General features: G+C 46.0%; 2 protein-coding genes across 3 annotated transcripts; both read right to left on the bottom strand.

The window, feature by feature from the left end:
- Positions 1-2,038: 2,038 nt before the first annotated feature.
- LOC109731492 (transcription factor bHLH111) lies at positions 2,039-7,487 on the bottom strand. 2 transcript variants are annotated; one of them, XM_040399565.3, is made up of 7 exons: positions 4,304-7,487; positions 3,627-4,224; positions 3,393-3,515; positions 3,232-3,309; positions 3,068-3,147; positions 2,588-2,626; positions 2,039-2,491 (listed from the first exon to the last, which is right to left on the bottom strand). In XM_040399565.3, the coding sequence occupies exons 1-6, from the start codon at positions 4,540-4,542 to the stop codon at positions 2,620-2,622; spliced, it is 1,125 nt and encodes a 374-aa protein (XP_040255499.1). In that variant the 5' UTR covers positions 4,543-7,487; the 3' UTR covers positions 2,039-2,491; positions 2,588-2,619. The 2 variants fall into 2 exon arrangements, with proteins under 2 accessions (XP_040255499.1, XP_020146255.1); XM_020290666.4 differs by having other exon boundaries at positions 3,068-3,133; positions 4,304-7,485.
- Positions 7,488-9,076: 1,589 nt separating this feature from the next.
- LOC109731491 (uncharacterized) lies at positions 9,077-10,624 on the bottom strand. Its single transcript, XM_020290665.4, has 2 exons — positions 10,222-10,624; positions 9,077-9,350 (listed from the first exon to the last, which is right to left on the bottom strand). Exon 1 carries the CDS (start codon positions 10,583-10,585, stop codon positions 10,223-10,225), a length of 363 nt encoding a protein of 120 aa, XP_020146254.1. The 5' UTR covers positions 10,586-10,624; the 3' UTR covers positions 9,077-9,350; position 10,222.
- Between the last annotated feature and the right edge of the window lie 4,047 nt (positions 10,625-14,671).

The following is a 14,671-nucleotide window of genomic DNA, read 5'->3' as shown; positions in this document are numbered from 1 at the left end:
ACATAATAGGTTAAATCTAGGTCTATGTTAGGTTGTTTCTTGAGGGAGACTAACATTATCTCGTTGTCGTGCTCGCCATTGGTACTAGCGACCCACGTCTGGTGGTTGTTGTCCACTTCCCCTTCTCCTTGGGTTGATGTCCATGCCGAATGGCAGCTACAAGAAGGGAAACTTTGAGTGAGCTTCTCTGGTAAGCTGGGGGGGAGGCGTTCGCATTTGGAGAAGAATGGAGTGGATCCGCTTGAACTTTTCTACTGCCATGGTGGTGGAAGAGTAGATGATGAGGGGGTCGGCTTCGACTGCCATGGATCCGTCGCCGCATCAGAGAAGGGTCTCCGATAATGGTTCTGGAGCAAGTCCAGCTACTCCATTATGAGCTCACTATCGACACTGTTTGCATGGGAGCTGCGGTGATCTACTCGTAGCCTTGGGCCTCTATGATCTGCTGCTGGTGTCCGTTCTTCCGTCATGGAATCTTCTTGCCAAAGAGCAACCATTAGGAGCTCCAGTGATGTTTCGGCCCCTATCATTCCTCCTGGGAATGAAGCCAAAAGGGAGGCGATAACTTTCAACTCGTTGTCCGCATCCTCCACTTCCAGCAGCTCTAAATTGTGGTGTTGCAGCCTTCTTCACATCCCAAGTGTCCTGGTCCTTGGTTGTGCAAAGAGTGTCTTGCCGCTTAAGCTTTACCGAAGATGGACCACATTGAGATTTACATCTCGTGTATGAAATCCTTCCTATAAAGTCCCTCGACCCAGTTATACTTTTAGTTTATTCCAGGTCCTAGTTAATTAGTGAAACAGTTGGGTCCATTAAAAAAAGAAAACAAAACGCATTTTCATAGTTTTCCCCCTTCAACATGTGGGCCTACCATTAGGAGCAACTATTGCTTCCCGTCTCTAGATCTTAGAGGTTGAGGCTCTGCTTGGATTGAAGCTAATAAACATATAGAAATGGGGGAGGGGGGGGGGGGGGGGGGGGGGGGGGGGGCATGAGAAATGAAAAGGAACAGAGGTAAAAAACATTGTAGCCATAGAGTTGGAAATAATCTCACGTGGATTCTACATAGTAATTTTTTTGAAAGAACATATCGACACTAGCTTTTTTTTTTGTATGTGGGTTCAAACATGCACAGATGAACCCCCAACGTGAGTCATGGGATGCATGATTTAGCAACTTTTCTGCACATGCGAGAAACATACCACATGATTGGCAAGGATAAATTAATTCATACCGAAAAGCACAAAGGATTCTTTGATTCATAGGGAAAGTGGAGGAAATATAGAAATATTTTTATGACAATATTCGTCCATTTCATTTTATAGAATAGATTTTCCCTTTCAAGAATTGTACATATGAAAAGTAGAGGATTTTTTTCCTTTGGTTCGAGTTTAAAAGGGAAAATGAAAGAACTTTACAATCCACTCAAACCACTTTCTTGCATTTCTGTGCAAAGAATAATGCAAAGTCCATAAGTTGTTGTTAACGATCTAACCTTACTTTTACTTGTGTTTTAACCTTCATTAGACTGTGTTTTTACTGTGTTCTCTCTATTCTTGCAAATCAACACCATTTTTGTGAATTTTTTGCTATTTCACAACCCTTTGTTTAGCACATACTCCCTCTGTAAAAATCTATTATATTCTTGTGTTTTATTATTACTACATTTTCAAAATCCTACAAACCAAAACAAGGGCTAAAAGGCGGTGATTCCTTAGAACCCCTCCCCTTTGGGCTTTTTTTTCCTGCATTTCAAACAGGCCCATGATGCGGCCGAATGGCTATCAGAAGTCCAGATGTCGCAAATGAGAATGGCTAATAGCTAGTTTAGACGCAGGTCTCGTTTGGCCCATAATTTGCCTACGCATCACTACATATATTTCCTCTTTTGATTCTCGAAAAGAAACATATATTTCCTCTTTTTCTTCTAAAGAACATATATTTCCTCTTTTTATGGACGTGCATACCTGCATATCTGTGCTACCAGCCGTGCCATCAAGTAACACATCAAATCAAAGGGTAAAATGCCATGGAAATATCAAGTACAAGCAGTGCGGTTCAACCTTCAAAAGACGGGAATAATTATACCGTTCTCCTAATAGCGAGTGATAAGCCTGCATCGACACCGTTTTCACACAAAGCCAAAGATCTAAGACCCCCAACTTTGTTATTCTAGACTACACATCGGGCACCATACAATACACCGGAAATAAAACTAGTATAGTAAAGTAAAAACAAGGAGAACGCAAGCAAAATAACCGACTACTCGTAAAGTCGTGAACACCCCAACCAATTCGTGAGCGTGACAACTAGAGGTGATAAAGGAAACATGCGATCGCTGGGATCATTGGTACCGGGAGCTCTTGTACACCGGCGTCCAGCAGTCCGGCAGGCTATTATCCTGGAAAACTTGCGGGGTGCAAGAAACAGGGACCAGGCAAAGCCCTCTCCCTCTCAAATCCTCCTCTTTACCTCCCCATTGAAAGGGCACCTGAAAAGAGTTGATGATAGCAAGTCATTACCAGGTATCGTTTGAGACGGTTTAGAAAAGGGAAAAAAAATACAAATCTCTGAAATTCAATGCTACCTCGTTTGTGCTATTCTTCATGTAGGGATCACTCAATAGCTGTCCAAATCAGAAAAAGGGCAAGCAGTCAGCATGGTACTAACAGTTGGCATTATTACCTAACTTTAGAAAAGGTGTAGTGCTGGTTGTGACTCGTGACTGTGCGAGTGACATTATTCTTTATGTTAATTATTCTATAGACGACGACAACATCATCTTTCTTTAGACAAGACTTGACATGGCATGGAAATCCTCATTCTCGAAAGAAAAAGAATGCCATGGAAATCCGCCAACAAACAGGCATAGCAAGTCAAGGTAGCAAATGCTTAGTGAAATGCAACGATAATGTGAAACCGTCGGTGTGAGTTTCCATTGTATCTTTATTATGCTACAGGACGTATTTACATGGCTCAGCTGCAGAACATTTCTTTGAAACCTTGGCAGTAACATCTGTAAGTCGAAACATACGGCTTATCTGAAAAGGATTATGATGATATCAACCTGTATTTGCTCATGTAGATATTCGATGTGCTTGATGGTTTCATACAACACTGACGCTCTATCCGTCTGATAAAATACAACTTTTAGATGGAGTTAGCAATAAAAAGAGAAGAATGGAAGGTCATCTCACTATTTTCACTTAGCAATACTTGCAGAATTTGTACCTTCCCATACGGTGAGATGATCTGCTGCAATGCTATGATCTTGTCTCTCTCTCCCAACTTCATATCAGGCACTTCTGCCTGTGTTTGGCTCAAAATAAGTTGATCGGATGCTTCTCAGAGAGTTTAAACCAGTTCGTCAAATAATCTTCATTGTTAGTTACCTTTGGAGGTGATCTACTTGAAGTATCTTTCTTCGACCTCTTTCCGTTGCCTGCCAACTTTTCCTCTGATTTTCTCTTCTTAGGATCACCTTCAGCACCACTTTGACCTGTACCAGTCCTTGCCTGCAAATTCAAGAGTCATATGTACACAGGTAGATTGTAGAGCACATTGTAAACAGCAATAACTTCTACTCTGCCGTTACTTAGCAATACAATTTAGCATTCCAGTCTTACCGAAATAGTACGTTGCTCATACTGATTGGTATGTGCCAATTCTGTTTTTGATCTGTAACCACTAGCATAGATTGCATCTGGTGAAATCCTAGCATCAAACGAAACCTGCATTACTCGGCCCTCCGGGAAAGCCCTTTCGCTCCCAGAGCCAGAATAACCCAGAGGGCTTCCATGAATTGCAACACTAGTAGGAAGCGTTTTCTGCAGGAATGCATTCATGGGAGCTCCAAGCTCCTGCTGCTGGGAACCATCTAGTTTTACCTCGTGGTTGTGGCTTGGCATGCAACCCATCATGCTCTCTTGCACCAAGGTACTGTTCCCGGGGTACACCGGTGGAGAGCTCGCAATCCCATCACGCCTGACGGGCAGAGCACTGGGGCCAGCGTACGGACCGCCACTGTCAAAACCATAGGAAGCTGATGCGGAGATGCTGTTGTAGTCGCTGCCGTCCATCCCTTTGAGGTAGTCGCATGCCGCCGAGGAGAAATCATCGAGCATTTCTGGCATCACCGTCCTCGCTTCAAGCAAGGAAAGGAAGTCCTTTCCATGGCCACTGCTCCCGCCAAGCTCGTTGCTGCTCCCATGAACTCCCATGCTACTGAAAAGGTTGTTTCACGGTCAACTTCTGTCAGATGTCACTGAACAAGCATCAACAAGTGTACGGCGTGCATACTCACAGGTCAGTCTGGTTCCATAGATGCCTGCTTGGAAGGTGTGTGCGGGCTGGTGACAAGGGGTCCTCGCAGAAGGTTGCCGGGTCAGTGGCAGCGGCGGTAAGGAGTGTGCCGGTGTGGGGGCTCCATGAGGGGAAGGGTGCATGCATCTGTAGGATCTGGTGACTCTCCCAGACGCTGCTGGCTGGTGAAGTGGAGGAACTGCTATAACCAACTGGAATCTCAGGTGCATGTTCGTCCATGAAATATACTTGGCTGCAGAAGATGTGATGGATAGGGTCATTTTATAGGTGCTTGGAATTCCCTTCTCTCCTCACCTTCCCATGGTGGTCTTTTCAGAGTGTATGCTGACGTATGCCTGATGAGATCCTTTCAAATTCTAAGGGGTGGTCAAGTTAACTTTTACTTGGCATGAGTTCATCTGACCTTGAGCGATCTACTTCTAGTAATCACTAATCAGTAGGGCGGGCCTTGTGGGGTGCAGTGAGATGGAATTGATTATTAAACCCAGTAACTTGGTAAGCTTGGAGGGAATTTCAGATCCTAATGACCGGGAAAGAAACCAATATCAAGAACATTTTGGTGGAAAATCATTATGTTACGGATAGGAATGTACTTGCTACAGGCAGTGGGTCTCTCTCATTCTCCCACTTGCACATTCCTCTGAAAGGATGTGTGTGCCGTCGTGCACCACAGAGTTGACTTCAGTAAGCAGTTCTACTGTGGAGAAGTAATTTCCAGAAAAATGAGCACACAATGTCGAGTGACTCAAGCCATATATCCTCATTACAAATATAGTTATACTAATTTGTACTCATATTTCCCTGAAAAGTTTAAAGTGGCCTGATTAATCAGCGACAATTAATATGGATCGGAGGGAGTACTAAAATGATGCTATGGCACCTAAACCATAGCATAAAGGGACACTACAGTCTTTGCAGGCTGTATACTGTGAGAGTGTGGACTGTGGAGAGGAGAGACTTCAGTCAACGCAAGTAGAAAGACCCTGCCATTTTGCGCTGAGAGTGGACGAGTGGTCTTGGTGTGCCAGGGTAGATTTCAAGTTTAGTTCGAACCTGTTGATGGATCCAACTCCAGTGAAGCAGCATCTGGACATGCTCTAATATTTGAAAAAAAAAACATGCAATTTGGAGATCTGAGACCTGAAAAATCAGTACCAGAGCTTTTGTAGTTCCTAGTAATAACAAGAAACTACAAAGATTTAGTAATTCTGACATAGCACTTTGTAAAAAAATCCCCATTACCCCCCTCCATTTCACTGTAAGTCTAACAAAAGTAAAGAGGTCATGATACCCATAAACTCAAGTTAGCCATTCCAGAAGCTCACTAGCACATTGCCACATGAAAGGGTTGTAGTGGGCCGTAATTTTTTTTCACTACAAGCAGCACCGTAGCATAGACCTGTGCCGACTAGTATTCTGAATGTCCAAACTGTAACAATTGAGGGACCAACAGATTCTAGAAAATACCTATCACTTTCTCTGAAACTCCCAGCATCCTCTAAAATTCTCTGGATAAGGAAAGTAAACACCACTTCACCTCTTAAGCAATAAACTTGCAGACTGGCGGCTTAAAGCATCTGCTTCCATCCTATTCTTTATAAAACACCCCAGTATATTATCATCTGATCTGACACATAAATACTGGTTCCCAGATTGAATTAAGAGGCTCAAGTTGAACCGTTGGGGGGAAATACCCTTAAATAACAATCACCATCAGCACACTGGTATCTGTATTTGGTTAGGGAGATGTAATCCTGATAAAAAGGGATGTTTGTAAAAAAGGGAAAGTCATAGCAGACTCCTTTTCTTTACGTAATTGCTTAACAACTTATGAAATCAAAGGCCCTTTCTGCAAAGCAACAAAAAGCTTATGATGACACAGCTTGTATTATACACGTAAAAAAGGTAGGTAAGGAAGGAATATTTTTTTCTTCCAGAATCAGCAATAGTTCTGGTACTAAATGATACTTGGTTGAAATATCAAATTCATTCTAGAGATAAAATTGTTGATTCTCTGATAACTTGATCTTCTAAAATAAAATTTTAGGTTGAGCTTCTAGAATAAGTTGGGTAGGGACAGCTTATTTTCACAGCCGGCCCTCAGCCCCAAAAAAACTGTCCCTTATTTGCTACAACATCCTTTAGAAAACCAAGACCAGATACCAGGAGCTATAACGCCTGCCAATAAATCACCCTGGATGCATACAAGGATGGGGGGCCTTCCAACTTTCAGAGGAGAGAAAGACATAAAGCATGGATATCCAGTGGGAAGCATGCGTACCATTCATTCTAATAGAGAATAAGAGGTAAAGCATACCAAGAATTCTTTGTGGGCTTTAATGACCGAATAGGAATGCGCCTTTCTCTCCTCTATGTTGACCTCTTTCGTGTCAAGCACTAGGGATAATCTCATTTCAAAACTTAATGCAAAGACTTCTTACTCACATGTGACGACCTCAGGTTAGTGGAGGCCGAAAATGAAGGATTAAAGTTGGATGTCTCAGCGTGAACATAAGAAGGATCTACAAGCAAATGCGTTAGATACGGGTCCTTTGAGAATACACATCCTCCCTGACCAATGATTAACGGCAGTTCTGTGGAGCGGTTTGGTGGGATAGTTAATAATGAGATCGTCTGTTGTGACGTATGAAGTGTACGTTGCCCATTATGGTCCAGATGAGGGCATTAGATTCAAAGGGTGGTGCAATACACTTCAATCACCATACAAATTGCTGACAAAGCCGGTTCCGTCAGAAATTTAATAAGAAAGCCGTACAACGACATGATGGTGTATGAGGCAACCTGAAGCTAGAGTCTAGACTTGATATCTGTTCCTTTCCTCATCCTTTGATGAGGAGCACCCAGACATCTACGAGTTGGTCCAACAAATCAAATCGGAGGCACGCTCCTGGGCTATGGCAAGTGCAGGAAGCCTCAACCTGCTGCTGCCCTGTGTGAGTGCCTCTGAGATATTAATGTGTCTGTGTGCTGGGGTTCAGCTTAACTTTAGGCTTGTAACCACCAACTTTTACATTCTATCAATACACTGAAGCACCAAGCTTTTACATTCCCTTAACGGGCAAAAAAAAAGGGATGCTTGAGTTATTACTGATATTGCTTTCCGAGCACGTAAAAGCATGTTAAGGCCAGATATAGTCATAGAGAAATAGAGAAAGTTACCTGGAAATGGTAGGAACAGGATCAACAATCAATTTTTTCCCCGAACCTTATTGCTAGCACGCCTGCCCAAAAGGCACAGCTGTAGAAGAGAAATCATGAATGAATAAAAATTTATGCAAAGGATACAAGTCATGACTTGTCAGAGAGCAACTCAGCAGTAGCTATAAACCATTGTACCTGTGAAATTAGAGTAAAAGCAACTTTGACTCCTGAAGAACGACCATTATCCCTGGGCATAGTAACAATTAGTGAAGACTGTAAAATTTCATAACCATAGTAAAAAACTAAAAGGTATTTGATATTTTGAGAGTAAGTCAAAGCAAAACAGGATAGTGATAACCTAATTCAAACAAGAATATAACCATGTCAATTGCCAACTGAACTGGAAAATCAGGAGATTAATACAAAGATAGATGACAATGGAAAGATACATTAAGTGAGGTCATGTTTTACCAGAAAAGGTTTGAACAAAGCGGACAAAAAGACACATTACAAACAAGTTGCTCAGAAGCACGAAACTACCAATGCAAGTGGAGGAACCTCGCTGAACTACACACTTTCCGTCAGACTGAATGAATTAGGACAGTTCGACAGAAAAAAATGCAACAGATCAACATGAAGCTCACATGAGTAAATATTTCAATTCACGCTCCTCGCAGAAAAAAAAAAAGCAGAAATGAAAACCACAATGCGACTAAGGCACCCAGCAATCCTGTAAAAACGATGAGCTTCCAAACATTCGGGCATGCATTTAATCAGAAGCAATCTATAAACTGGTCTAGCCGCCATGTGGCATTGCTCCCTCCAAATTTCCAGTTTAGTAATGCTGTTCACTTTGTCAGGCGACATCATTCCTACTGTTCTTAAAAATGCATGGTAGTAGAAGACGAGCAGAACAAAATAATTCGAGGAATTATTGATGGGAGTAGAATGAGCATCAAACTTCTAAAAGTCTACCAAAAAATTATAGTAAGCATTCTTAGAATAGTTTTTCATATTATTATCCTTTACACTCTTTTAGACCCATACCACCGGATGATGGCCATATTGAAAAGAGGGATGCATATCACTGTCAATAAGTTTTTAAGTGATGCAGAAAGGCATTTTCACATGCCTGCCCACTGCCACAGGAACCCTAATATAAACACAGCATAACTTGCCTCAAACAGTCAAGCTCAAACATATACTTCTGGCAAACCTTGTGCCAGCCGCACCAAATAATGTAGTAAAGTGCAGTCTAAATCCACATGCCTGCCCACTGCCACAGGAACCCTAATATAAACACAGCATAACTTGCCTCAAACAGTCAAGCTCAAACATATACTTCTGGCAAACCTTGTGCCAGCCGCACTAAATAATGTAGTAAAGTGCAGTCTAAATCCACAATAACCCAAACAGAGGGCAGGAAGTACCTGATGTTACTACGCCGTCTGATGTTGATCAAGTTTGTCAGACTGTTGCTAACAGAAGGTAAGGAACATACATTCTCCTTGGCGAGCAACAACTTGGGAACAGAGAATCCGAAACCAAAAATAGTAGACAAATAAAGGACACAACTGAATGGAGAACACAGTTATAAATTGGCATGTACCAAGCATACACCATTTATCCAATTGACCAAAACGGACAACCGAGAGTGAACATGAGATTTTATACCACATGTGTTTACTAGTACAAACATGCAAGATAAAGGAATTGCTTGATCGCTGCAGAGACTAGCTCTATTACATATGCCACCATTGGACTAACAGTTGTCCAAAGATGCACTTTCTGATACATTGAGAACAACTAACTGAAGTGAGCCTTCTGTCCATCACAGCAGCAAACGACTAAGATGAGTTAATCACCTGTCAAGTAAGAAAAAAAATCAAGCTACATTCGGTTTGAACATGACCATCAATACAAACATACCGTTTCATTGTCATGTCATGCCATAATTTCTATACACAATCAAAAAATATATGATAAATGAGCTCAAGACCAGAAAAAGGAGAAGACGGGGCAGTGGGTCTTCCTTCTTCCTATCAACGAAGAAAGAACAACAGCATGGTCAGTTTTGTCCTATGTGTAACATTTATCTACCAGAAGAAGGGACCAGAACAATGCCAAAAATAATACGAAGATAACCCGATCATAACCCAAGTATCACTACCAGCTGAAGTTCGTCAGTTATTATGATAGTGAGTATTCACCTCTCTGTCAATGCTAAGCAACCGTTTAAGACTAAGAAAACAGTATATAACATTCACACCTCATGACAACTATTATTATAGAAATTAAGAATAATCTCACTGTGACACAATCTCCTTGGATATAGCAGTAAGCCTGGTCGGTGGATTTCTACATTACCCTGTAAGTAGTCCTTTCTACCAACACTTTAAGGATCCAACCAACCCTAAGGTATTTTAGCAACTTCCACATCAACACTCAAAAGTTGGATAACAGCAACAAACGAAATTGTGGATTGTATAAATAGACTGTTACTCTGGTATCACCAATGTGCATCAAACATTGAACAAAAGTAGCAACACATCACATATGGATGTTTCATAATTCATATCGATACCAAATCAAACTACACAATCGAACATAAATCAGTTCCCCGACAACTTAATCCATGTGTTTCAACACCAGAAACCAATCTAATTCGCCTCAAGCGCAACAATCTAAGGCGACCGATTCCGCCGAATCAACAAACCCTAGATTCTAGCGCCTGACCTCACTTGCAGTAGCGGTCGGCCTTCTTCCTCACGCGGTCGTCGAGGGCCTGCTCGACGGTGCGGTCGCGGGAGGTGCGGGCGGCGTTGGACGGGTCGTACCCGAACTTCCTCGTCTCCACGGGGAACAGCTCCTCGTACTTCATCCGCTTCGCCGCGTCGATGGTGTAGTCGCCTCCGGCTTCGGCGCCCTCCGTGGCCGCAGCGGCAGCAGCGGCGGCGGCGGCTTCAGCGTCGGCGTCGGCGGGGACATCGTCGGCGGGCTTCTTGTTCTTCTTTTGCTTCTTGGGCTTGCGGAGGGTGGCGGCCTCGCCGCCCTTGAAGACGAGGCGGCCGGGCTTGGCTTTCTTGTAAACGTCCGACATGGGGTAAAAGGGTGAGTCGCACGGCTGACGCCGAGGTGTGCCTCGTATGTATGATGTGGTCGATGTCGGGCTCGGGTCGCCGGGTCGGTTGGGGCTCGAGGCGCGATGGAGAATCAGAGTTTTTTTTTATTGTAATACATGTGAATTATAAAGAACAAAGTACAAGTTACGTAAGGACTTGCATGATAAAACTGAAAAAGTAGAAAAATATCTCTGAGCTTGACACCAACGCCTGTCACCTACCTTCAGCACCACCACAGCAGTCACCAAAGAAAAGAATGACGAATCACCTTCTCACCTATACCTGGCCATCCCTCGGGCCGGGCCGGGCCAACCAAAGCCCGACGCAAAAAACCCAGGCCCGAGCCCGGCCCGGCCCGGCTGTCGGGCCTAAAAATTGGGCCCGAGCCCGGCCCATCACGCTAAAAGCCCGTTGGGGCTTGGGCCACGGGCCGGGCCTCTTCCTTAAACGGCGAAAACGACGGGCCCAGGCTCGGCCCGGCCCGTGTTTCGGGCTCAAAACCTAGGCCCGAGCCCGGCCCGTGTACAAGGTCGGGCCGGGCTGCCCACGGCCAGGACTATCCTCACCCAAACTCGATGCGACTCCATCGCTGATATGCAGCTTTGCGGACCTTCAAGGTGGCTCACCAAAAGTGAAGTCATTGTCGTTGAACGAATCAGACCGGGGCAACACCCCGGACACGCCATCGAACTCCAGATCTGGCACTCCACCACGACTCAGACGCCGAAGGAGGAGATCATACCTGTCATCCACGAACCACGAACCCAGCACACGTTCCGTCTTTCAGATGTCGTCGATGCATACCACAATCTGCATCCGCTCCTGGACTACCTCCCAAGCTCCACGCCGACGCTGGAGCAAATGCCGTCGCAACGGCGGAGCCCGAGGACACAGGTCCACCACGAGGATGTCGCCGCCGCCACGCCATCCTTGCTTGAACAAACTGGTTTCCAAATCCATCCCCAACCATAGGACCGATGGCCTCGTCAGGAAAGGATACGAAGAATCTTTATTCAGTGTTGTCATCGTCGCCGCCAAAGCCAAGACGATGAACAGCCTAAAAACCTAGACTACAAGGGAGTAAAAACGATCCACGCGCGTGGACCCGGCGACCCCGCTCATCACCGACGACCGAGGTTGCCAGCAGAGGGGAGCTGCCGGAGGACGGCGCTGAAAGATGGCCTCTCCTGGCTGCGGCTTTTCTTTACCATAAATTTCATTGTGCTCTTGTATTTCTCTTCTTTTTATAGTATAGACGCAAACGCTCATACATACATATGTACACTTACCCCTATGAATGCACACACCCTACCCCTATGAGCACCTTCGAGAGACGTAGCCGGCATATCATCTTAAGATATACGAAGTCACTGTAGGCGCCTCGCCATCGACGGGAACGTCTCCTTCCACTGTAAGCGTATCGCCGGAAATCCTGAAATAAATCCAGGAATAATGCGAGCGCCAGGATTTGAAGCTTGGTGAGTTGGGGATACTGTCGTGGATCTAAGGCTGGCAGTAGAATGGGGGGTAGGTATGTAGAGGCAAGATCCTAGCTATGGCGAAGTTGTACACACGAGTTTTACGAGTTCAGGCCCTTCGCGGAGGAAGTAATAGCCCTACGTCTCGATGCCCGGAGGCGGTCGACTGGATTATACGTGTGTGTGTGTTACAGGGGGTGCAAACCCTTGTCTCAGAGGAGGGGGTGGCTTATATAGAGTGCGCCAGGACCCCAGCTCCCCTCCGTTACACAGGGTTCAATGTACATAAAGCGAGAGCGTTACAGGTAACGTCAATAATAAAGTGCTATAAATGATCATTAAGTCTATGAGTAAACGCCCGACCGTTGCTGTGTAGAGTGGCTTTAGGTCTTCTATACGTCGAGTGGTGTTTTACATGGTCGAATGGTTGAGTGGTCGAGTGACCTAAAGAAGGAGGGGTCTCCGAGTGAATGGTAGGTCGAGTGGATTGCACTCGACACCTTTGTTGGGCCCTCCCTATTTACTCTTGAACTTCTTTGCTTCTAAGACAAGGACCTTAGGTAGGACGTATAGGTCAGGCCTATTACCCTACCCCAGGTCTATGTCCTCGTCATTAGCCCCCGAATGGATTGAGGTCCGAGTGAAAAGAAGGTTAAAGTTGATCTTGCTTTGACTCTTGCCTTTCTCAAGAATTCATCTCTGAACGGAGGCCAGTGTTGGAACTTCAGCTTCATTTCAGTCGCCTTGATCGATTCAGAATTGCCGATTGGTTTTTATAACGTCACCCGTCACGTGTTGTCTTTGACGCGAAATCTTTGGCGTGATCGGTTGCAGAGGATCCCGGATTTCGCGTGATTTGAAATTTCGGTGGAAGCGCGCCATGGTAAGTGGAGTGGATAAACATGACGTTTTGATTTCTGCGCCACCTTTTTCGCCACGTATCCCGTGTGCGACTGTTGAGGGATTTGACAGGATCGCCCGGACCCACGCGTCAGCCACTCGGAAGTGGGCCTTTAAAAGCGGCGAGGCCGAGGCGTCCGCACTGTGCGTGCCCATTCTCCTTCTTCTTCCTCTTGCTCCTTCACCCCATCCGGCTTCTCCACTCTCGACGCCGCCGCTCCGACGCCATGGGGAAGGAGAAAACGGTGGCGCTGGAACGCGCGAAGAAGGCGACGGGGGCGGCGAAAAGCAAGAAGACGAATCGGGGATCTTCATCGCGCTCGGGGCTGCCGTCGGGTTGGATCCAGGGAGATTGGATCCGATCTTCGCTTCGGCAGGAAGACTTGGACGAGATGGCCGAGTTAGGGCTGATCGTCCATGAGGCTGCGCGGTTGCCGGAGGGAGAAACGGAGCCGCAGCCGCGACCGGGTGAGTGTGTTCTGCTCGCCACCCATGTCGACCGCGGCTTCTCGCTTCCTCCACACCCTTTTTTTCGAGGTTTCTTGAATTTCTTCGGGGCTCAACTCCATCATTTTACTCCCAACACCATCACATATCTTGCCGCATTCGTGTCCATGTGCGAGAATTTCTTGGGGTGTCGACCGCACTGGGGTCTTTTCAAGCACATTTTCACCATCCGCTCCCAAACAGTGAAGAAAGCAAACTCGAATGACGAGAAAACCCATGTTATCCAGATGTGTGGGGGCCTGGGTATCCAGAAGAGGAAGAGGAGTTATTTTCGTTCGATGACTCTTCCTGAGTCGGTCAGAGGCTGGCAGTCGACCTGGTTCTACTGCCAGGATATCGTGACCCTAGGCCAGTCGACTGGACTTCCTTCTTTTTCTTTCGATCGTGTTCAGACTCCATCTTCGTTGAAAGTGACCGCCGCAGAGAAGGCGGAGACAGGCATGCTGGTCGAGAGGGTGGTTCAGCTGATCAATCAAGGCGTCACCGGCATGGATCTGCTGGAGGTGTTCCTCAGTCGGCGTATCCAACCGCTCCAGGCCCGTGACCATTCCATGTGGATGTACTCAGGGGCCGGCGACACCGCTCGGGTTCATCCAGAGGAGGTGCCGGCCAAAACTGTGGCCCAATGGTTGAGGAGCATCACCGGGAACAAGGACAACCCCAGGGGCGCCAGGAGAGTTGACCCTTTCAGCGACAGCAACCATCCAGACAAGGTTTGACCGCTATCACCGATTGTACTTGGATGTATTTTCCGACTATTTGCTAATCCGACTGATTTCCACTCGGCTTATTGTCTTGTAGATTTACACAGGGATGTACTCAATGCCCAATGGCGAACAAGCTCTGGAGCAGGACCATGAGGGCGAGGATAGCGCAGAGGAGAGTGGTGAATGGGAGTCGCCAGACGACGATGATGAAGACGAGAGCGACGAGTCAAACGACGACGACGAGGTAGCCGACTCACCACCTCGTTCGGAGCGTCGATCCAAGCAGCATCATGATCCCGCGGGCAGGCGCGGTAAGGCTGTGGCCTCGAGCGCTCCGGCTCAGAAACGCGCTCGGTCGTTGACTCCGGAGCTGGTGGAGAAAGTCACCAAGCAGCCCAAAGTCAACCCCTCGAAGTCTCGGAAGACCTTGCCTAAGATCAAGATGGATGTTCCTGTTGCTTCTGGGTAAATG

The sequence above is a fragment of the Aegilops tauschii genome, chromosome 2 (genome assembly GCF_002575655.3).
Source record: "Aegilops tauschii subsp. strangulata cultivar AL8/78 chromosome 2, Aet v6.0, whole genome shotgun sequence".
Lineage (NCBI taxonomy): Eukaryota > Viridiplantae > Streptophyta > Magnoliopsida > Poales > Poaceae > Aegilops > Aegilops tauschii.
The sequence above is the reverse complement of the archived record's forward strand: the minus strand, read 5'-3'. Positions and strand labels throughout refer to the sequence as shown.